The 20,680-nt window shown below is 45.3% G+C and overlaps 3 protein-coding genes across 5 annotated transcripts in view; 1 reads left to right on the top strand and 2 right to left on the bottom strand.

Moving 5' to 3' along the window:
• iqsec3a (IQ motif and Sec7 domain ArfGEF 3a) overlaps nucleotides 1-4,676 on the bottom strand; it is a 34,688-nt gene extending 30,012 nt beyond the window's left edge. For all 3 annotated transcript variants that reach the window (XM_086103457.1, XM_086103458.1, XM_086103460.1), the window contains exon 1: nucleotides 4,002-4,676. In XM_086103457.1, the coding sequence (XP_085959583.1) occupies nucleotides 4,002-4,573 (572 nt within the window). In that variant the 5' untranslated portion in view covers nucleotides 4,574-4,676. The remainder of the gene's footprint in view (nucleotides 1-4,001) is intronic.
• A 1,956-nt stretch (nucleotides 4,677-6,632) lies between these two features.
• On the bottom strand, nucleotides 6,633-9,738 carry LOC147186175 (troponin I, slow skeletal muscle-like). The gene is made up of 7 exons (XM_086103183.1): nucleotides 9,609-9,738; nucleotides 9,306-9,344; nucleotides 7,838-7,879; nucleotides 7,642-7,773; nucleotides 7,489-7,578; nucleotides 6,978-7,160; nucleotides 6,633-6,902 (listed from the first exon to the last, which is right to left on the bottom strand). Exons 2-7 carry the CDS (start codon nucleotides 9,342-9,344, stop codon nucleotides 6,801-6,803), a joined length of 588 nt encoding a protein of 195 aa, XP_085959309.1. The 5' UTR covers nucleotides 9,609-9,738; the 3' UTR covers nucleotides 6,633-6,800.
• Nucleotides 9,739-11,250: 1,512 nt separating this feature from the next.
• Nucleotides 11,251-17,886, top strand: st8sia1 (ST8 alpha-N-acetyl-neuraminide alpha-2,8-sialyltransferase 1). Its single transcript, XM_086103181.1, has 5 exons — nucleotides 11,251-11,913; nucleotides 12,310-12,454; nucleotides 14,153-14,262; nucleotides 14,713-14,805; nucleotides 15,097-17,886. The coding sequence occupies exons 1-5, from the start codon at nucleotides 11,729-11,731 to the stop codon at nucleotides 15,557-15,559; spliced, it is 996 nt and encodes a 331-aa protein (XP_085959307.1). The 5' UTR covers nucleotides 11,251-11,728; the 3' UTR covers nucleotides 15,560-17,886.
• The last annotated feature ends 2,794 nt before the right edge of the window (nucleotides 17,887-20,680 follow it).

Below are 20,680 nucleotides of genomic sequence, written 5' to 3'. Positions count from 1 at the left end.
ACCCAACTCCGCTCTCACAGGAAAATAAAAACTTGAAAGACTTTTTCAAGAGCGAAGAGAAACAGAACTGGCATTTAAAGAAAGCCAGAGCGTGGGGAGCTCGGGGAATGGACCAGACTACTTCTTGGAGTTCATTCACCGTCCACGGACAGCCACTGATTTATTGCAGTGAAGTTTGGGGAATGCAATTCTTACCCACTTGGGGATTATTTATCTGACTGTTGATTTTGAAGGATGGCTAACTCAACCTATGTACTGTAGCCGAGGCAAAAGATCCTTAGGAGAGATAATGATCAGTCCAGCGAGCTAATTAGTTGCATCCTCACTTTGTTTTTGGTCACGTTCAATCCAATTAAAACTAATCAATGTTGATGCATTAGAGGTTGATTAGACTCGACATGCCTGTTTTGCTTGCCTCCATTGCGCTAGGAAGGTAGACAGCAAAGAGCATAGCGCTCCTTGGTGGAGCTAACCATACCTGGCCTTTCCTCGGGCCACTTGCGCCGCTATAACGCACAATGTGTACATGTTCGCTACTGTAAAATTAGTCATTCTTTGCGGAAGATAAAGAACAGACGCCTGCAAGTATTTTTACATTGTCTGTCTACTAATGAAGGGTGTGGTTATTTGCGTTCCCATCATCAGGTCGATGAACTTTAAAAATTGCTTACTGCTCTGAATTTGAGCCGTGCAGCTCTGTAAAGAGAAAAATGAGTCATTTCTCTCTGAAGCATTCCGACGTTTACCGGGCAAATCTCCTTCTCCGAGGATGAGGACGGCTTGCCAGCAGTTGTCTCCGTCGCTCGACTTCAACGTGTCAGTTGAGGAATTGCGATTGCATGTTTTCCTCAGTTAATTGGATGCAAAACAACGGAATTGTCCAAAGGATTTCCAACGCTAAGCTTCCAGGGAGTGAAATCTCCACGACAGATGGGAGGAGGGGCGTTTTTCCATCCAATTCAAGGATTGTTCCGGAGAAGGCACGCTTTAACCGATCCGCTGATCACTGTGAGTCACGCCGTTCTACGGGACGTTTCATTAATAGAGCTGGCCCAGGGATGTCTTGGCCCAACTTGCTCACATCCCGCCGGCGGCCTTTGTCCGCACAGCTGAAAACGGAAGCAATTTCAAAGCACCCGCATGTGATAATGTGTGATTTGGATTCCAGCGGCGCTGAGTCACCCCGGTCATGACCAGCAGCCCTGATGTGATTCCCATTCCGTCCGAAGAGAGGAGGGGACCCTCAAATAAAAGTGCAGCTTTGCAGGAATGAACGTTTGACTTTCGGAGTGTTAATGCTGAGAAGGCAGAGATGGAAGGGATAGATTGGAACACTCCACACGCATCCCCGGACCCTTCCCATCTATCAGCTGGCAATCTATCTCAGTCCCCCTCCAACCCCTCCATACACGCTCGTGTTTTACGGGGAATAAAGCAGAACGCTATTGATTTTTACACACAACTTGCCTTCGTTCCTTTGAGGCATGACGACGTCCAGGTCGCAAAGAAACTGAGCAAAGTCATTTTCTGTCATGAGTGGAAGGCTGCGATTGGCTGAGTGGGAAATTTGTGGCGCTTGAATAAACCAAGTATTTGTGTCTTTTATGGGTTTGAGATAAACGTGTGATTTTTTTAAATTTAATTTTTTTTGCAAAATGTACGACTGTTTTTTTTAAGGCAATATTACTTTTGGGGAATAATGTACACCTTTTTTCTCAAAAATGGAAAACGGATCAAATATTGACAGTCTTTTAAAATTTCTTTACATTTCCTTTTTGATGTATTAAAATTTCCATTAAATACGTGCAAATCTTTTTTTCCTCCATAATGCAAGTAAGATTTTTTTTTTCAGAGCAACTTGAGTCTTACAATACGTGCACATTTCCCTCCCCATTTTTTGCCATTAAATAATATATAAAATACTTTCCAATAGCATTGTGGATTTTATTTCACTGTATTTTATTGTATTTGGGGGGGGGGGGGGTTCAGAGTGGCCCCATAATACTACATCATACCAAAAGCGCCCATGAATATGACTGACACGCTGGTCTTGATCTAAAGTGACTCGAAACAAGAAGACCCGGCAGGATCCAGCAGCAGGAACTCAGCGGGGCCGCTCAGTATGCACGACACGCTGTTGTTTTCGCCGCCTCTAATTGCCACGCATCTCTCCACTTTGGTCCTCGAGGGGACCGGCGAGGGAGCAGAGGCCTGCGAGATGACATGCTTGCAGGGAAACGGAGGCCTCGGGGGGAGGGAATAAAATGCCGGGTGGCAGGTGGCTCGGGTACGTTTGGATGGATTTGGCATTGGAAGAACACACACTTGAAAAAAAGAGACTTTGACTTGTGTAATGCCACCCCCAGAGTTGAAGTTAACTGTTAAACTAAACATAAAATCTAGCTATTATTGCTGATTTTACTGCAGCTTACTGAGTCACTTTAAGGGTGAAACTCGTCTTTATTTGTCTCAACTATGCTGCCCTCTTGTGGCCAAATCAGCACGCCAGATAACCTTTTTACAGTCTATTCACATCACCATTATTTCCTTATTTTTGCTTATGAAGTACAATCATATTGAGCGCTATTTTCCGCACGGTCCCATTTTTTGGGGGGGGGGGGTTGATTTTTGAGGAGGCTGTAGTCCCTCGCGAGTTGCCTTCATCAAAGCGTGAGATGAGGAAGGTGTATGACGTGCACGAGCATTTCATTTTTCATTTACTGCCTGCCAAATAGATTATCCGCCCTCTCCTTTTTTTTTTTTTAATCAAGCAAATGAGCAAGAGAAAAAAAAAATCCCAGCGATGAGCCGATCCCGCACCGTCCTGAGGATTGATATCAGGTTGAGGCATCTGTCAAAAAAATTCAATTCCTTTCCACCCAGGTTGCATCTGCGTGACACATCTGGGTGATCTTCTCCCAAACACAGCCCCTCAAAGTCAGTTGCCGCGGTAACCTTCTTGTTTATATCCCGCTTGGCCCATCAAACGTCACCCGGGCTCCTGTTGGTGCTTGCTTATGTGATGTCATCTAAAGTTCAACCACGATTACCTCGCTCGTCAACTCGCATCCATGTCTCAGCCTTCGCTTCATTTCCCTCGCGCTCCACGACGGTGCACGTTTACGGAATCACGTCTTCGCGAATCAATCAGGATGACCAAACAATGCAGCCGAGGGGAGCAGATGGAGCTCGGCGGCCAAGCTGGTGACCTTGAGTTCACGGCGGCGGGCGAACAAGCTCTAACGTGGATTTGATGCCATACTGGTGCTTACCCTTGCCACGATTGCTATCATGTACCAAAATGCTTTTGTTATATTTTAACATTGATTTTAAATTGATTCAAATTTGACAGCAATCCATTTTCCCTAAAACAGACTCTCTCAGAACTTTGTTCACTCGTGATTGTCCCAAAAAAAAAAAGAAAAATCCAGATTTTCAATCTACAGGCGTCATAATGCCGCACGGCTCCCGTAGAGTGAGGAAAAGGTGGAGTTTTACAACACGAGTGTCCGCGACAGCGAACCGATTTGTTCTCGAGTTATTTTCGACACTTTAAAAAGGGTCACAAAGTTACAAACGACGTGGGACCAGACCACGAGTAATGATTTGTCAAAAATATGAAACTGACCATATTTGAACACACGGTTTGTGTCACCGATGATATGAAGGCCATATGTGATAATAATCTGACAACAATGATGGATTATGAGTGTGAAAATGCTGAATCATGTGTGAAAAGGCACTTCGATTGCACTCATTTAGCAGCAATCAAGAAAAAAAAAATCGGGCCGTGGTCTTAAAAATCAATAGCCATTAAGCATTCATTGATTAAGCCGCGGACAGCCGGGGTGACCGACGTCGCCGCACGGGTCGTACGTTTGGAATGAAGCTTTAACTTGTCGTGTGGTGTCATTTACTTTTGAGTGCATTAGTTTGAGTTTGATAGATCAAAGTGCGAAGGTCATTTGAAACTGTTCCTACAACGCTTGCATTGTACTCACTCCGTTTTCCTGGCCAGTCCCACAGAGCGGCACAGCGTGGTGGTGGGGGTCTGCGGGACCAGCGACTTGCAGCAGGGGCTCCTCTTCCCCTCCTCGGCCGTCTCCGGGCTGGCCTGTCCGGCTTGCGGGCTCGGTTGCGAGGCGGCGGGAACCAGCTGCAGATGCTGCGGGTGGTGGTGGTGGTGGTGGTGGTGCGGCGCCGGCGCGGGGGTCGCGGCGGGAGGAGCCGCAGGAGGAGGGGAGGAGGAACGCTGCTGCTGATGGTGATGCTGATGCTGGCCGCTCGCAGCCTTGTTGTGGTGCTGATGCGGGTGGGCGTGCGGCTGGGAGGCCGGCGGCTGCGGCTGTGGTTGGGGCGTCGGGTGGTGGTGGTGGTGGCGGTGCTGATGCTGCACGTACTGATGGGGGTCCCGCAGTTGTCGGTTCTCGCCGATCAGGTCCTCCACCTTGCGCTCCAGCTCGTCGATGCGCTGCCGCTGCGTCTGGATGAGGCTCTGCTGATTCTGCACGATGGTGGTGAGCTCCTTGAGGTACAGCACGGCTTTCATGGGGTTATCCAGCAGGCTCTCCATCACTGGCGGCGGGGGGAGGTGTGGCCGCGGTGCCGGCGCTCTCTTTCGGCTGCGTCGACGGAGGAGGAGGCAGATCCGGGAGACTGACGCTGGGATTGTGTCGTCTCGCTCTTTCTCGGATGGGCAAGGAAGGTGGGGGGTGGGAGTGTCGGCATCGGTGGAGTGAGGGGGAGTGGTCATGGGCGACCAATGACGTCACGGCGTAGGCGCGCAGGGGAAGAGTGGGGGAATCACCATTTTGACCCATTTCTGTTATTTCTGCTTTTGCATGACCTGCTTGAATGCATTTCAATAACAATCAGACACAGTATTAATCCCCGTGGATCTTTCTTTTACATGCAAAACAAACCCTGATGTAAAAGAAAATGGACCAACTAATCCAGGATTTATAAAAAAAAAAAAGATATATATATATATATATATATATATATATATATATACACACATATTTAGCTCTACATGAGCAACATTAAAATACAGTGGCGTATTTATTGTCAGTATAACATTAAAACTCTACTTAAATGTTGTATTTTTTAATACTTCAATAATAATTCAATTAAGATTGCACATATGAGTTGAATAAAATTTTAAACAGTTTCTAAAGATCAAATTCAAATGTACTCATAAGTTAAATACAACCCACTGCATTTTTGACAGTGATATTCTTTCACTGACCACTAGAGGGAGCCAGCACCATTTTAGGATGAGTCCAACAGGCGAGTGCTCGCCCACAGAATTATTTGATAATTCAGACCACAAACAAGTTTCGCTGAGCAACATGAAATTTGGTAGACTTGTCTATCATGAGGAGACCCATTAAAACAAAACAAAACAAAAAAACAACAACTCCACACTAGGGGAGGCTGCCATTTTGCTTTGAAGCAGTGCCCTTTCAAAATTGATCGACTGCTTCGAATTTTAAACCACAATAGACAGATGGACGATGCTAAAATGTCAAGAATTAGGATTTTCGTCATACCGTGTGGGCGGAGCGTGGCAGCAAAGTTTGAGGAGTCGGCGTAAAACCCGAATAAATCAGCTCCGCAAGGTCAGACCTTAAGCAAAGGGACTATTAATCACGGACTCCTATTACGGATGCCCTGGTGACATGGACTGGTTTTACACAAATCGTTGTTGGTCTTGAACATAAAAAAAAATTAAAAAAAACACGAGTTGCCAGGCTACTGTGATCACATTCAAAGGTATATAACATAAATACTTTACGGAAGAAAAAAAAAATCACCCTGCAGCCTAAGAGGATATTTTGACAGAGCACGTGGCCGCTGCAAACACAACATTATCTCATGCATAAACTGAGCCCGAGGCGTCCAGTCACGGGGGTTCTAATCAGCAGTTGCCCACTACCCCGCTTCCAGTATTGTCAGCCCCTTGCAGCGGTGAATAGACGCTTTGTTTCTCATGAAAAGATGATAATCAAGAGTTTGATTTGGAGGCTACTTTTCAGTTCCGACTCGGGTGGATCTCTGCTGTCATCTAGTGGCTCATTGAGAATAGCCTCGCTTTTGCCACGCTTGGCATGCGTCCGTCATCTCTGGATGAGCCTCCAGCACGGCACCATTTGTGTTTTGCACATCTGGAGCATTTGTTCTATGTGACAGCTGTACTTATATATAGGCGAGACTGTCATGACCGGCTTAGCGAGGGGTAACACACAAGGGCAGACGGGACGCGAGCGCCCCCCCCCCCCCCTCTCTCATCCATACTTTTACGAGGAGATGCTGGGATGCTTCGTAAGCGGATATTCAAAGGCTACTACCGATGTGGCCGTCATACTTGGGATGACGAAGGCTGTATGGACAAAAGCCAGCCAACCCGGTGAGCACGGAGATGGGGAAACATGTGTGTAATGTATGGTGCCTTCCAAAGACAAAGTCAGCGGTTAAAAATACGCAGCCCAGGTGCTCACCATCTGCGTCCGGGGCCTCACAGCGGAGAAAAATGCAGTTGATATAAAATATATATATATGTACAGTATATTTGCTTTGAAATGTAAATGTGTGTCTCTTGGAAGCTTGCACATAAAACATGATGAACTCTCTTTCAAATGACAAAAAAAAAGAAAATAATTTATTTCCCTTTTAACTGGCCGGTGAACAATACAAAAGGGAACCTGTGTCAAATTTGTTGTTAGTTTAAAAAGTGTCCATCAAACATGAAGGCTAATTACTACGTTTTCCACCTCGGGACCCCATCTTGGGAATCATCTTCACTGGGCAGCGCCGCCGGTGTCAAACATCTTCTTGCGGCCCTCCATACCCGACATGGCTTCCACGTTCTTACGCCAGTCGCCCACTTCGCTCGTGAGCACCTGGACGGGGAAGAGGGAGATCCGTAATGTGAATGTGTGAGGGATCATTGGAGTGCAGGGGGTGGGGGGTCATACCTTATCCTGTTTGACATCTTCCTTCTTGACCGACTTGAGGTTGGCGCGGAGGTCCATGGAGCCTTTGTGCTTGGAGCCCAGGAGGGCCCTCATCATCTCGTCGGCGGACACCCTCACCTTCCTCAGGGCGGGCTTTTTGAACTTGCCCCCCAGGTCCTGCACCTTCAGTTTCAGCTCACGGATCTACACGACAGTCATTGTTTGTGTAATGCGCATACCTTGGCCACCGTGGGGCAGTATAACAAGTTTTTAATGATTATTTTTAAATAATATTTAACTGGACAAATATGTTAACCTAATACCAATATGGTTATTTTAGTTCATTGATAAAGTCATTTTATAGTAATTCATAAAGTTGTTTGAACGCTGAGTCATAGATTTGTGTCGAGCTATTTTTTTCTGCCACTAGGTGGCACTAGCATTTCACGAAGCAATTCATGGATTCCTGCCTATTTTATTCTTTGTAAATTACAACTAGACACCAGACTCGGAAGAAAAAAAAGAAACTCACGTCGATGTTGTGCTTGCCGACTTTGTATTCACAGTCGTATCTCTCCTCATCCACCACGTCGATCTTGGAGTGCAGCTGCTTGCACAGGTCCTGAGTAGGCGGGAACAATTTCAAGACGGTTCTTTGGGTCTTTTATTCCCCCCACTGACGTACCTGAAGCTCGTCCAGCGACAACCCGGAGAGCTGCAGAGGAGGCAGCTTCTCCTCCAGGTAGCGCACTTTCTCCTCCTCTCGCTCCAGCCTCTCGTTCTCCAGATCATCGCAGGCTCTCGTCAGGAGGAGCATCTGATTGGACGGAAGGGCACGTCAATCAAAAGGTCACGATGTCGTCATATGGCGAAGGACTCACCTTTAAGGAGAGCTTGCGGGAAGCCGTGATCTTTGACTTCGGCTGCACAAAAATCATATACTATCATAAACAAACCTTACTAATGATGCAAATTATGAAGAATAAAACAGTAAATTCTTTAATTTTTTAAAAATACACAAGTTACACATTAAATGATATGAGTATTTCATTTTTATTAATGTATATATTTTCAAATATTATTACTGAAGTAAATTAATAATTGCTAAATATACAATTGCTGAATAAAAAACATTTAAATAAACGATATTAATGAAATGCAGAAATTGCTCAGAAAATATTTGAACAGGTCAAAAAAAATACACACAATAAAATGTAAAAAAGAAAATAACAAGAACACGTTTACCATTTTTAGTTTTCTTTATATTTTAAAATAAAATTAAAATTAATGTCAAAAAGGGCGGCCCGGTAGTCCAGTGGTTAGCACGTCGACTTCACAGTGCAGAGGTACCGGGTTCGATTCCAGCTTCGGCCTCCCTGTGTGGAGTTTGCATGTTCTCCCCGGGCCTGCGTGGGTTTTCTCCGGGTACTCCGGTTTCCTCCCACATTCCAAAAACATGCATGGCAGGCTGATTGAACGCTCTAAATTGTCCCTAGGTGTGAATGTGAGTGTGGATGGTTGTTCGTCTCTGTGTGCCCTGCGATTGGCTGGCAACCGATTCAGGGTGTCCCCTGCCTACTGCCCGAAGACAGCTGGGATAGGCTCCAGCACCCCCCGCGACCCTAGTGAGGATCAAGCGGTTCGGAAATTGGATGGATTAATGTCAAAAGTAAAGACAGTAAACGCATTAATAACAGACACAAAATAAATGTCAATAAAAATTAGGATTCGGGCTAGGGTCATGAGGGTCATGTTTGCATGGTAAGAAACATGAAGTGGTACCTGTTTTGTACCACAAGATGATATTTGCACCTCCCCCAGCTCAAAAATAGACAAAATGCTGTTAAAAGAAATCAATTAATAAAAAGGTTTTAACTTGTTTCTGTCAAAAATGCCCCCACCAAAAGCAGAAGAGCCAAATTCGGGGTCTTCAAAATGCACTTCTGTCAGATATGCATATTAAAAAAACAAAACTCAGTTACAATTCATAACTTTGGAGACGTTTATCACCTCGAAATTCTGACGGAATACATCTAAAGAAACACTTGAACACTAGCGATTTTCTGTCACTTTTACATGCCCCTCTTTTGCTCACCAGCACTTCTAACAGCAGCCCATGTCATATATGGCCAAACCACACATGCTGAACTGCAAGTCGACCGGAATGTGAAAAGATAAAAAGTTATATTAATAGGCTGTTCGCTCATGTGGATGCTGATAACAATGGGGAGGGGGCTGTTAGGGCTGGGGGCAGATTAGCTCAAACCGGTAATTTGACGTATGTCCACAACAAGGACGCCGTGTGCCCTTTTCCCTGACATGTAGAATTAGCGGTGCGTAAATACTCACCTTATCCCACTTGGCATTGATCGCTGTTCTGGTCTGCATCTAAAAAAAAAAAAAAAAACGGAATGAGGTATGAATAAGGATGAGGCAACCGTCATTAGTTTGATTTGAAAGTAGAGTCGCAAACTAATATTAAATATGTTTAACTGCACTCGAATATGTTGACCGACCGCACATGGAATTTGATTTGAGCATGTTAGTTTAAAACATATATAAGTTTGTATATCTCTGATATACAGTATCAGTCATGCATAATTCACAAAATATTAACACCCCCCCCCAAAAAAAAAATAATTGAGTCCTTACATTGAAGAAGGCTGCCTCTGGAGTGCTCTCGGAGTTGAACGGCCAGGGACAGTGGACCCCCTCAGACAATGTGTGCCTTTATATGAGCCAGCGGACGGTGAGATAAAGCGTCTGGTCCAGCAAGAATGTGCTGGCACGGGCCCAGGCCTGACATCTGACCTGCACTGACACCGCTGCCACAGTGGGGAAGAAAGTGGAAGAATAAATCATGATGAGCCTCGGCTACTACAGCACATGTTGTTGACACATTTTTGGCTCTTGTTTATGCAAATGAGGGGAAAATAAAGAGTGGGAGATCAGCAAAATACAGGAAGGATCATCATCTGTCTGTCCGTCCATCCATCCATCCATCCCGAGTGTTCTGTCACTGCTCTTCAGTGATCCTCAGCAGGTGGACGCGCTATTCCTGATGCAACCCAACTCCGCACATGCGCTCGCAAAAAGAGCAGATGATGTCACAACTTTCTTGTCATTGTCTGCCATTGTTTTTTTTAATACCACGTTAGTTTTAATGGCCACAAATTGACTTGGATTGGATTTAAAACCATTTAAAAAAAAGTCAAATCGTTGAATAAATGATGTTTATGTGTACGTGTGTTTTTGAATGGATTACTTGAAAATATGACGAATTAATTTTAAAAAACGAATGGAATCGGAATAGTCAGCTCAGAAAGCTACAAAGCTGTGCTGATGTGTCAGTACTCAAATTGGCCAGCAGGTGGAAGCAGAGCACCTGCCATTTAGTCCGTCAGGTTCGCAATAACTAAACCGAAAGTTAAACCAGATATTTCACAATAAAACATTCCTTCGGCTTCATATTTTACCGTGTGTACGTCAACTTACTTGGAACGCGGTTTTCACATTTCTGCATACGAGTAAGACGACTACGTGTTACTAGTGGGGCAAAATTGTATTAGTTGAATTGCTGAACGCTAAATTGCGAATATGCAGAGGTCTGTACATGACTTCTTCAATCCCCCCCAAAAATCATAATTCTTAAAACAGCAGGCTTAAACAGACCGCCTGTAGACGAGTTATTCCACTATTTTAAAAAATTGATGAGCATGCTCTTAACCACGTTGAATTCTGTGACTGAAAAAAGATAACGCTTTTATCTAAAAACATAGTAAATACGTGCCAACTGGCTTTAAGTCAAGCCTGTGGTAAAATTCCACAGAAATTGATCCAGCTGTCCACAAAATTACTTTATTTCGGAGATAATACCGTTCTTCAATTAACACAAAAACCTCTTCCGTAGTACGGAAGAGGATTAGGGCCAACGAAGAAAGAAAAAATAAGGTTGGCAAGATCCTCACTTTAATCTCAGTAATAGTCAGAATCCTCCCTTTAAAGTCAGAATTCTGAGATTCCATTCTCACTTTAGTCTCAGAACTCAGACTTTAAAGTGAGAATTCTGACTTTTACTGAGTATAAAGTGAGAATCTTGCCAACCTTATTTTTTCTTTCTTCATTGGCCCTAATCCTCTTCCGTACATGCCTAATAAGTCACAAAAGGAAGAAAACATGAGTACTGGTCGAAAGCGCTTGTTTTACAAGTTGGTCTGAAACCGTATTTGCCTTTATTTTCAAATCTATACCGCCAGCGATTCCTGACGTCTTTTATTTTGAATTATATCCCACCACTTCCTGCCTGGCAGTGCACCTGGTCTGTCAGTGCACCTCCCTTGCAAAAAAGGGGGTCCGCACTCGAGGGGAGATTCAATGTAGTCGTCCCGCGGAGGCCCCACGAGAGGCCGCATGACGAGTAGGAGAGCCGCGGCGTAAGGAGCGCCTGCGTTGCGGTCGGAGATCTGGCGGTACACCCGCTGAGAGAGACCACAGACGGGCCCCTCTTGCAACGATGGCGAAGCAGGCAAAGCCCGCATTTGGTTCGCAAACGACGCGCGTTGCGGTTTGAGCGGAACTGCCATCGATCAAAACCGGTCCGGCAAGGCAACCGGCGTAGCGCCCGACCCGGTCCGACCCGACCCGACCCGTCCGCCCCTGACTGCCACACTCCGCCCCGCGTGTGTTCGGCATGAGGCGGAGGCTCCGTTCCAGCGCTCCGCTCGTTATAAACGCCTGACAGGCGGCGTGGGGAGACAGACAAAGCGGGGAGGATGTTGATGCGGTGGTGCTACCGGGCCAAGCTGTCGGCGTGGGCCGCCCTGTGCGTGCTGGTGCTTGGCTGGTACTACGTATTCCCCGTGTACCGGGTGCCCCGGGACAAGGACATAGTGGAAGAGGTGCTGAGGCAGCAGGGCCACGTGTGGAAGAAGAACCAGACTGGCATCGACCTTTACAGGTACGCACAAGCGCGCGTACACACAGGCACAGACACTGTGTCAATAGAGACTGTGTACCAATTGTAATTTGCAATGTGCAAAATTGGCATCAGTCCACTAGTTCTTTCATTTGACCAAATATGTGCTCTTAATTTGAAAAGGAAAATGTCTAATTCATTTCACTGAAGCGCCGGTGTCACATAGTAGCAGAAAAATTGCATCAACACAAATCTGACTGAATGTTTTACACTGCTTTCAACTGTATACAGTATATATATACACTGTTACATTATGTTTGTAGGTGCGTATTGTATCGAATACGCGTGTGCACGTATATATTTGCATTAGAACCCCAAATATTTTTGGAGTTGCATTCAATGGCAACACGTGAGCCGGTTTTGGTTTGCTTCTCCCAGGAAACTGCTGAGCGACTGCTGCGACCCGCAACATCTGTTCGCGCTGACCAAGGAGAACGCGCCGGTGGGCAAGGTGCTGTGGTACGACGGCGAGTTCTACCACTCGCACACGGTCAACAACGAGACCCACTCGTTGTTTGTGCAGGTGAGCAAAGAAGAGGCGGGGACTGTTTTTGTTTTTTCGTGCACGCTGCTGTGGGTCTATGATACGGATGTTTTGTTTTTTGTTTTATGTTTTTAAACCAAATTAGGCTTCCTTCTTTTGGAGGTGTTTTGGGCTTGCTCTAATAATCCAGATAATGACCAGGGCCTTGGAGCGCCGCGTTAATATCCTGCTGGAGGGGAAGGCGAGTGGGGGATGAGATGAGATGAATATCTGACCCTAATTTGCAGGCGCGAGCTGCGCATGCACATTCATGAAGGGGGAGGTGAATAGAAAAAGGCATAATAGAAGCAGAGTGGCCATGCTGAACCTTTGAGAGGTAAGGCTGGGGGCTATTAGAAGGTTGAGGAGGAAATTGTACAAAAGCAGAGCAGTATCATAAGTTTAAATGGCACTATTTTCCATTTATTTTGCAGCACTTCACAGTTAACATGGCAAAGAGTGTAAAAACTTGCATGTGTTTTTATTTTATTTTTTTATTTTAATAAATTAGCATGCTATTTCTGTAGCATTCCCAAATTGTTAAAAAAAAAAAGGACACTGCCCCCTGTTGTTTTGGAATATCAATTGCAAGGAGTTGTAGCTTTTCTCCACATTAAAAAACAAAAACAAAAAAGGCACACACATGAGGAACCGTTGCAAGAGCTCTGAGGAATGTTTCCGGGAGCAGAGAGCGCCTCATTTACATACCCCCCCCCCCCATTCCATTGCGCATTTTTCTGCTTTACAGCGTGACTTTGCGCCATGCGTCTATTTTTAGTGCTTCATTTACAGGCCTGTTTTGCTACTTTATATGCACACTCAGGCTGTTTTGTTATTTTTTTCCTTCCTCAAGAGCTGCAATTTAATGCTCACAGCACAGATGAGCGTCCATTCCAAGCGCTCTTATCGTATTTGGGCATTAGCTAACGAAAGCAAACCTCAAGACTGGTTGGTTCAAAGTGTCCATCCAACTGGAGTTTTGTACAGTAGTTGCTGTTGACTGCAGGGTGGAAGGTTTTGCAGAATACCACAGAAAATGCTTTAATGCTGCTTTTTTTTAAAAAAAAAACATGTTATGCTAATTAGTTCACGTAGTCTAGTTTTTTTTTTTGCTTTTTTGGTTTAAAAAAAATCAAAAAAATCGAGAGAACCTTCACTCAAGCGGTAGTTTTAGTTTGCTAATTTGTTTGGTTTACGCTAAGGTGCTAAGCTAGTTGCTAGGCCCAGCTTTGTTGTGTTTCGTTTTTTTGCTTCAGCTGGAGTCTGTTGACGTTATTTTATTTTTTAAAGACTACTCCATATTTAAAACAGTGTGTACATACTTGGCAGCCACAAGTGTGAGGATGTTGTCATGTCATAAACATTCCAGGAAAATGATCACATACACACACTTCATCAGGCACTACAAGAACCTGTACTTCCAGGTGTGTGTTTGTGGAACTGTCAGTTTGCATTTAACCAACCAAAACACACCAATGTCTCAAAAAAAAATTTGCCCACATTTCTACAAAAGTGTTTGTACACGAACGCAACTTAACGTATACAGGTATTACTTTTTGTCCAGAATCCTACCTAATTGTTAAACAAGGCAGACCACTGTGAAAATAAAACTTTCAATTAACCCAAAAATGAATTCAATGAAATCAATTTGGTATCATTTATTGTTCATTCATTGTTTTCCCCTCTACTCTCCCGCAGTCTATCCCTCTGTCGCTCCCCCTGAAGAAGTGTGCAGTGGTGGGCAACGGCGGCATCCTCCGGCACAGCCAGTGCGGCCGTGACATCGACCGGGCCGACTTTGTCATGAGGTGACTCCCGCCGCCGTCTTCCAAACCGTTGATGGACTTTGCCGGTGGAGAAACTCCGGTTCGACTCGCTGCTCCAGTTATTTGACTGAAACCCAGCGCGGCGGCGGTTACTTTGCGTAGCCACGCCAATTTAATAATCAAATAAAAACGTTGCCGCGTCCGAATTAAACCAAATGATGGCATCTCGTGATAAGACTGAAACATTCCAATGAGGTCATGCTTAGTACTCGTGCCGGTTAGAACCGTACCTCCCATGCTTCAACTTCAGCCAAGAAAAACCCTGGCCCAACAAGTCGTGCGAGTGTGACCTAACGACTCAGTATGCATGACTCACCCAAACCAGTCGTGGCGCATGTTCAGTTGTCATTTATATGAATGTTGATGTCATGCAACACAAGGGATTGTTGTTTAATTATTGTGATTATGATATTTATTTTTGGGCCGATGCAGGTGTAACCTCCCGCCGCTCTCCAAGGAATACGTGGAGGATGTTGGCACCAAAACCCACCTGGTGACGGCCAACCCGAGCATCATTGAGAAGAGGTGAGCGCACATCAGACCCAAGATGATCCAAGTGTCACATGAAATCCAAAACAAAGGGAGATCAAAGATTATTTTAATGAATAAATTGAAGTGGACACACACATACACACACTGGCATGGCACGCACACTACTAAATACTTCTACTACTAAATAGCCTGCAAATAGTTTTGTAACGTTTGTTGAACGTAAAATTGTAACCGAGTTGATCGTCTATGTACGCACGCGCAATTTGGATGCAGGACGTCACCCCACTAGGTTGCGCCGGTGTACCTAATGAATTGTCCCCTCAGATTCCAGAACCTGTTGTGGTCCCGCAAGGCCTTCGTGGACAGCATGAAAGCATACGGGACCGGCTTCGTTTACATGCCGGCGTTCTCCATGCGTCCCAGCACCGACCCGTCGCTGCGGGCCACCTACGCGCTGGCCGACTCCTCGTCCGACCTCACCATGCTCTTCGCCAACCCCGCCTTCCTGCGCAGCGTGGGCCGGTTCTGGAAGGCGCGCGGCGTGCACGCCCGGCGCCTCTCCACGGGCCTATTCATAGTCAGCCTGGCGCTTGGCCTGTGCGACGAGGTGAGCGTCTACGGCTTCTGGCCCTTCCCCTCGGACCTTGCCCAGCGACCCATCAGCCACCACTACTACGACGACATGCAGCCCTTCCGCTGGTTCCACGCCATGTCCGAAGAGTTCGTGCAGCTGTGGGAGCTGCACAAGAGCGGGACTCTGCGCGTTAATCTGGGACGCTGCGATTAAGTGGCTGCGCTCCCGGCACCGAATATTCATGCCGCCCTCATGGGACTAGCGATGACTGGGGTGCTCTTACTCGATCTTCCTAACAGACGTTGCCGACGTGGCCATTAACGAACTCTCAGTTGTCCAGGGAAGCCGGGGAGGAGGAGCTTCGGGAATCGCGAACTCTCCCGGATGACTATCGGGATGAGGAGGAAGCACAGTGGCTTTTGGAGGGACGTTTGCGCGCTTATTGACGATCCTACTAGTGCGTCGCACTGTCCCATGTACTAGTATGAACTTTGTTTTCATGAGTAAGACAACGTAGGGTCCAACCGGCCGATATAATCAACCGATATTTGCTCTCGAAAACAAAGGACGATCAAACATTACCTCGGGTGGGGGGGGGGGGGCAGATTTCTCGCTCTGCTGTAAAGTTAAACACTAAAGTGATGTAATTCATATCTTAAATGTTTTCAGCGTTAAGGGACCAAAAAGTAAGTTCTATTAGTCTTATTCTTTTTTTTTTTAATCAATCGGACGAATAATCGGAATTTTATTCTGCCAAATATATCGGAATCGACATTGACCACAAAAAAACAAAAATGTACTAGTGGAATGACTCATTTACTTGACTTTTTTTTCACGAATGCGTAACATTCCTGCGCACGAGTCAAACGACTACGGCATACGAGTAGAGCAGGACTATCTCTTCCTCACGACGGTTTATTTTCTTCATTCTTTTATTCCATACCGGATAACATTTCTCCGCACTAGTAGAATGACTATATTCCTGGTGGGGGTTTTTTTCTCACTCCTTCCTGACAGTTTTTTTCCCCCACTACTTCTTTCCATTGCTACACAGCATTTCCGTCGTACGATTGTAAAATGACTTTAGCCATATCACTGTTGTGTGACATTTCTGCGCACTAGTAGACCAGATACATCTTACGAAAGTAATTTCTTTCCACTTCTATAGGCACTTTGTGAACTAGTCGAACAAGGGTGCACTGGAATGAGTATCTTACTCGTGTTTTTTTTTTTTTTTTTTTTTTTACGACTAGCCTCCACTACTGTATGCTAATTTTCTTCCACATCTTATGAGTAGAACAAATTCATCTTACTCGTGACATTTTTCCCCACTCCTTCCTTCCTCTCCTGTTTGAGATTTTCTTTGCACTAGTGGAACGACATCTTGTATCTTAAAAATTCTTTTTTTTTTTAAACGACTATGATATTTTGGCACACTAGGAGAATGACTCTATATTTTTCCCACTACTGACTTCCATTATTGTCTGACATTTTCTGCGCACTAGTCGATTGGGCATTAGTACAACTACCTTACCGGTGGGGGGCGGGGGGTTGTTTTGTTGTCGGAGTTGTTTTACTAGTGTGCCTTTGTTGTTCTGGATTTAATTCTTTTTTTTTTTTTACAAGTGACAACAAAGAGCATACGCGCGCTAGTAGGATCTCAAAAAAATGCCCCAACGGCTCTCCGCAGTGCCACACGAGCGGTGAGCATGTCTGCCTCGCAGTTTTGAGGTTTCGAGTTCAAATCTAGCCGGGTGCTCGCGTGGGGTTTTTAGCTCCCACATTCCAAAAACATGCATGCTAGGTCCACTGAAGACTCGAAATTGTCCTTGCATTTTTTTTTTTGTCTGGATGCCACATTAAATTGGCTTTTTGGGAGCCATTAGCCAATCCGCCCCACCTCCCCCCGCAAAAAAAAAAAAAAAAAAAAGGGGGAACTACCATTGTTGTTGTTTTTGCTCAGGATCCACGAGGAAGCGTCAATTCCACGTACACGATGAAACTTTTTTCACCACAAGCACAAAGTTCCGTTCTGCGAAGCGGAGCCGTCATGTATGGATTTCACGCTCATTTGGTGCGCAGTTGTTCTTGTATTAGAAATGTAACAAGGGGCCCAAAAAAAAAAAGTGTCAGAGCAGCTTGCGGATCAAAGAGTGCACCTGATAGGACTGCTGACTTGATGTTGTTTTGTACAAGAATGTGCCATTCTCTCTTTAGTTCTCCTTTATGATTACTTGGTCAAGATGAAGGTTGAGTGCCTTTAAAAAAATCGATACGAATAGATAATTCGATTTCTGGGCGCTGTTGATCAGCCTGATGACATGATCTCTGTTAACTTATTGAACAAGATGTAAATTGTGTAAAGGTGCGCGCTGGTGGATGACACTTGCTTTGTTGATTCATGAAACCTTTTTGGGGTTTTTTTTTATAAAATGTCCTCGTTCCATCCTATTTGTTACTGAGAGGCAGTTGGGATTTGAAGGGAAATGTGATGTGATTTACCGCTCTGGATTTAGATTAAAGCTTCATTTTGTAGCGTATGCCTGCCACTGACTGCTGCTTCTTGTCTCATATGATATCGCTCATGTTATCTGGTGTATCCAGATGGGAATGATCATTCTCAACCTCTTTTCAGCTCATCGGTACGACACTAATATTTGTCATCCTTGGCAGAGGATGAAGAACACACGACTGAGCGCTGTTATATTCTCATTTGTGTTGAATCTGTTGCTATTAGGGTAACAGCGTTAGTATTAAGCTAGCTGGCTGAAAGGGAAAGCTGTGTGGTTGTTTTCTGGTATTTTTTGTGTTGTCTTTAGTTTGACAGGAAATTTTAAACTGGGGGTTGCAAAAAAAAAAACCACCTTGGAAGCTTTCTTTTCTTTTGAAGAATTGCTCACCACTTGCCACTAAAGCAGAGTCGGGGCGGGTAGGAGCAATGCTAGCTTCAATGCTCCACACTGACAAAAGTAGAAACCTCAAAAAGAGGCCCATGAGACATTCATATGCATCCGTTTTCCCAAACGTCATCTGATTACCACCGACCCCCACAACCCCCATGGGCCAATTACTGAGTTATAGCCCCCCTACACCTTCCTCGCGTAGGGGGAGAAGACTCACAGGAGGGATATTAGCACATGGGGGGGGGGGGGGGGGATGTTGTTCGTGCATTTGTCCAGCCATAATCTAATATCGTCTTTTCATTACATCTAAATCGAATCACTATATTTTTTCAACAGATTAAATTGTAACATTGTGTTCACAGAGGATGAGGTCACATGCTCCTATGAGGGGAAAAAAAAGACACAGAAGTCTTGTATCCGAGTGACTGTGCCATTCGCCCCCCCCCCCCCTCCCCTCTCAGCGAATTCATAATTTACCACACAGCCAACGGGAGGAAGAGAAATAGGGGGCTCGAGCGGCCGCCGGAATGCCTCTTGGGTGATTTCCAAAAAAGGAGCTTTGTGTGGAGGGTTCATTTAAAAGGCAGCAACCTTGATTGTAGTTTCTGACATCTTTTGTGCAAAATATCAACCTATGTATGTTTGGAGCAGCTAGGATGGAGTCAAGTGGGGGCATGAGTCCAGAAAGGAAATGGAGGGGGAGGCCAGAGGGGCTGTCAACAGTTCTCTCCGGAACAAAAAGTCCCCCAGTTCTCTCGAGGGGGAAATGTCTTTGCAGATTCCTGCCGTCTCCACGTTTTCTTGCAGACTGGCAAAATTTGGCTTGACATTTTCTCATCATGGGAAATCCGGTGCTTTGTCATCTGGCACCAAAGGTGAACAGGACCCTTGTTCTCTGGTCTGAGAAATTACCTTTGCATGTCAACCCAATAAGAAAGGTTGGGGTGTTGCATTGATTTGAACTGGTCAATTTGGCGCAAAATTGATACGTGAGTACAATCATGCATTGCGCAGACTAGGAATTGATTATTCATGCCGCAAATTAGAGTCATGTGACCTTGAAAATAGCCCCAGTAGTGGCCCCTGGATTAAGAATAAATAAATAAGACTGCACCTGAAGCTGGTTTCACTTTGCGACATGAAATTTGGTCAGCATGTCTATCATGAGGTGGCCCACAAAAAAAGCCTCCAGAACCAATTTGCTGAAAGATGGAGGAAGTCTGCCATTTTGGTTTGAAACTGTCATTTTACGGTGATTTTGGTGGCATTGAGTTTGACCAAAAAAAATTTGGTCGGCGTGTCTCTCATGAGTGGACCCACCAAAAAAAATAAAACATAGCCATAGCACACAGAATCTGAATTGTTCTCTCTCGTTTCACCACAATAATGCCGAAGAAAAGTGCATCTGTCTTTGTGTCCGTGAGTGTCTGCAGGTTGCAGGTCTCCGTCAAGATATTTTTAGAGCTCATTAGACACATCCTGCTCGAGTTAGAGTCACGGCACAATGGTGTGTGTTTTAAAACACATGCACACATAAACGTGCACACAGATAGCAGATTTGTGCCCACTTAAGATGCCAGAAGAAAATGTGCAAGAGCATTTCAAATCAGCCCTGCGGATATTTCATCTGCTTTTCACATTTGCGGAATCAGAAGCTTCCTGCCGACGGACATGGACTCGCTCATTTTCTGTTGTTGATGAAATCCAGCATGCATTCCGGTGAAAGGGAAGCCTTTTTTTTTAAAGTCACATGAGTCATCTCAAAACAAAAAAGCGTCTGGCCGTGTTTGCTGCACTTGTTGCTAGGCAGAATTCGAAGAGCTGCCACACACAGCAAAGAAAGGACGGGGAGATTCCACAGAAGGAATTTAGCACGGACTGGATTGGTACATGAGGAGATGACATGGTCAAATATTTCTCTCGAGGTCAAGCATCACGTTACAAGGTCCCATGGAGGCTGTGGAGGCTCACAGTTTTATCCCGACACGCACATGAAGCGACGCATCCATTCGGGCTAGTGCAAACTTGCAACTGGCTGACTGAGTGGTGTCTTTTTGGGATGATGCCCTTGGGCCTGGTGCCATTTCTCTCTCTCTCTCTCTCTCTGGTTGCCTCCCCGTAGCAGGCCGCCGCACTGCAGAGGAAACTTGAACTGTGCCCAGCTAACGTCATTATCTCGCTAGTCGCACTCAAGCCACACGTTTACACATCAAGTGCGAGTTTCAGGGACACAAGGGAGCACTTTGCTGGTTTCCTTCTATGTGGTACATCGGCCACCGCTTCATTTCATTCGGGTACATCATTAAGAGTCTATTGATTGCAGTGTGGCTACTTAATCAAGGCACAGACGATGGGCTATAAACAACCTCGATGAATCATATTTATTTTGCACCAATAAGAGCTCACATGCGGCTTTAAATACCCTAGACAA

This window comes from Hippocampus guttulatus, chromosome 22 (assembly GCF_054856545.1).
Source record: "Hippocampus guttulatus isolate MCC_2025c chromosome 22, RoL_Hgut_1.0, whole genome shotgun sequence".
Taxonomy (NCBI): Eukaryota; Metazoa; Chordata; class Actinopteri; order Syngnathiformes; family Syngnathidae; genus Hippocampus; species Hippocampus guttulatus.
This window is presented reverse-complemented; position numbering and strand designations above follow the sequence as displayed.

Bases quoted from the DNA above. Each gene is read 5' to 3' on its own strand.
- LOC147186175 (XM_086103183.1), bottom strand. From the start codon at position 9,344: ATGCAGACCAGAACAGCGATCAATGCCAAGTGGGATAAG. The intron at 7,774-7,837 runs GTGAGTCCTTCG...CCGTCCAATCAG, and splicing joins CCCGCAAGCTCTCCTTAAAG to ATGCTCCTCCTGACGAGAGC. The intron at 6,903-6,977 runs GTATGACCCCCC...TTCCCCGTCCAG, and splicing joins AAGATGTCAAACAGGATAAG to GTGCTCACGAGCGAAGTGGG.
- st8sia1 (XM_086103181.1), top strand. From the start codon at position 11,729: ATGTTGATGCGGTGGTGCTACCGGGCCAAGCTGTCGGCGTGGGCCGCC. The intron at 11,914-12,309 runs GTACGCACAAGC...TGCTTCTCCCAG, and splicing joins ACTGGCATCGACCTTTACAG to GAAACTGCTGAGCGACTGCT. The intron at 14,263-14,712 runs GTGACTCCCGCC...GGGCCGATGCAG, and splicing joins CGGGCCGACTTTGTCATGAG to GTGTAACCTCCCGCCGCTCT.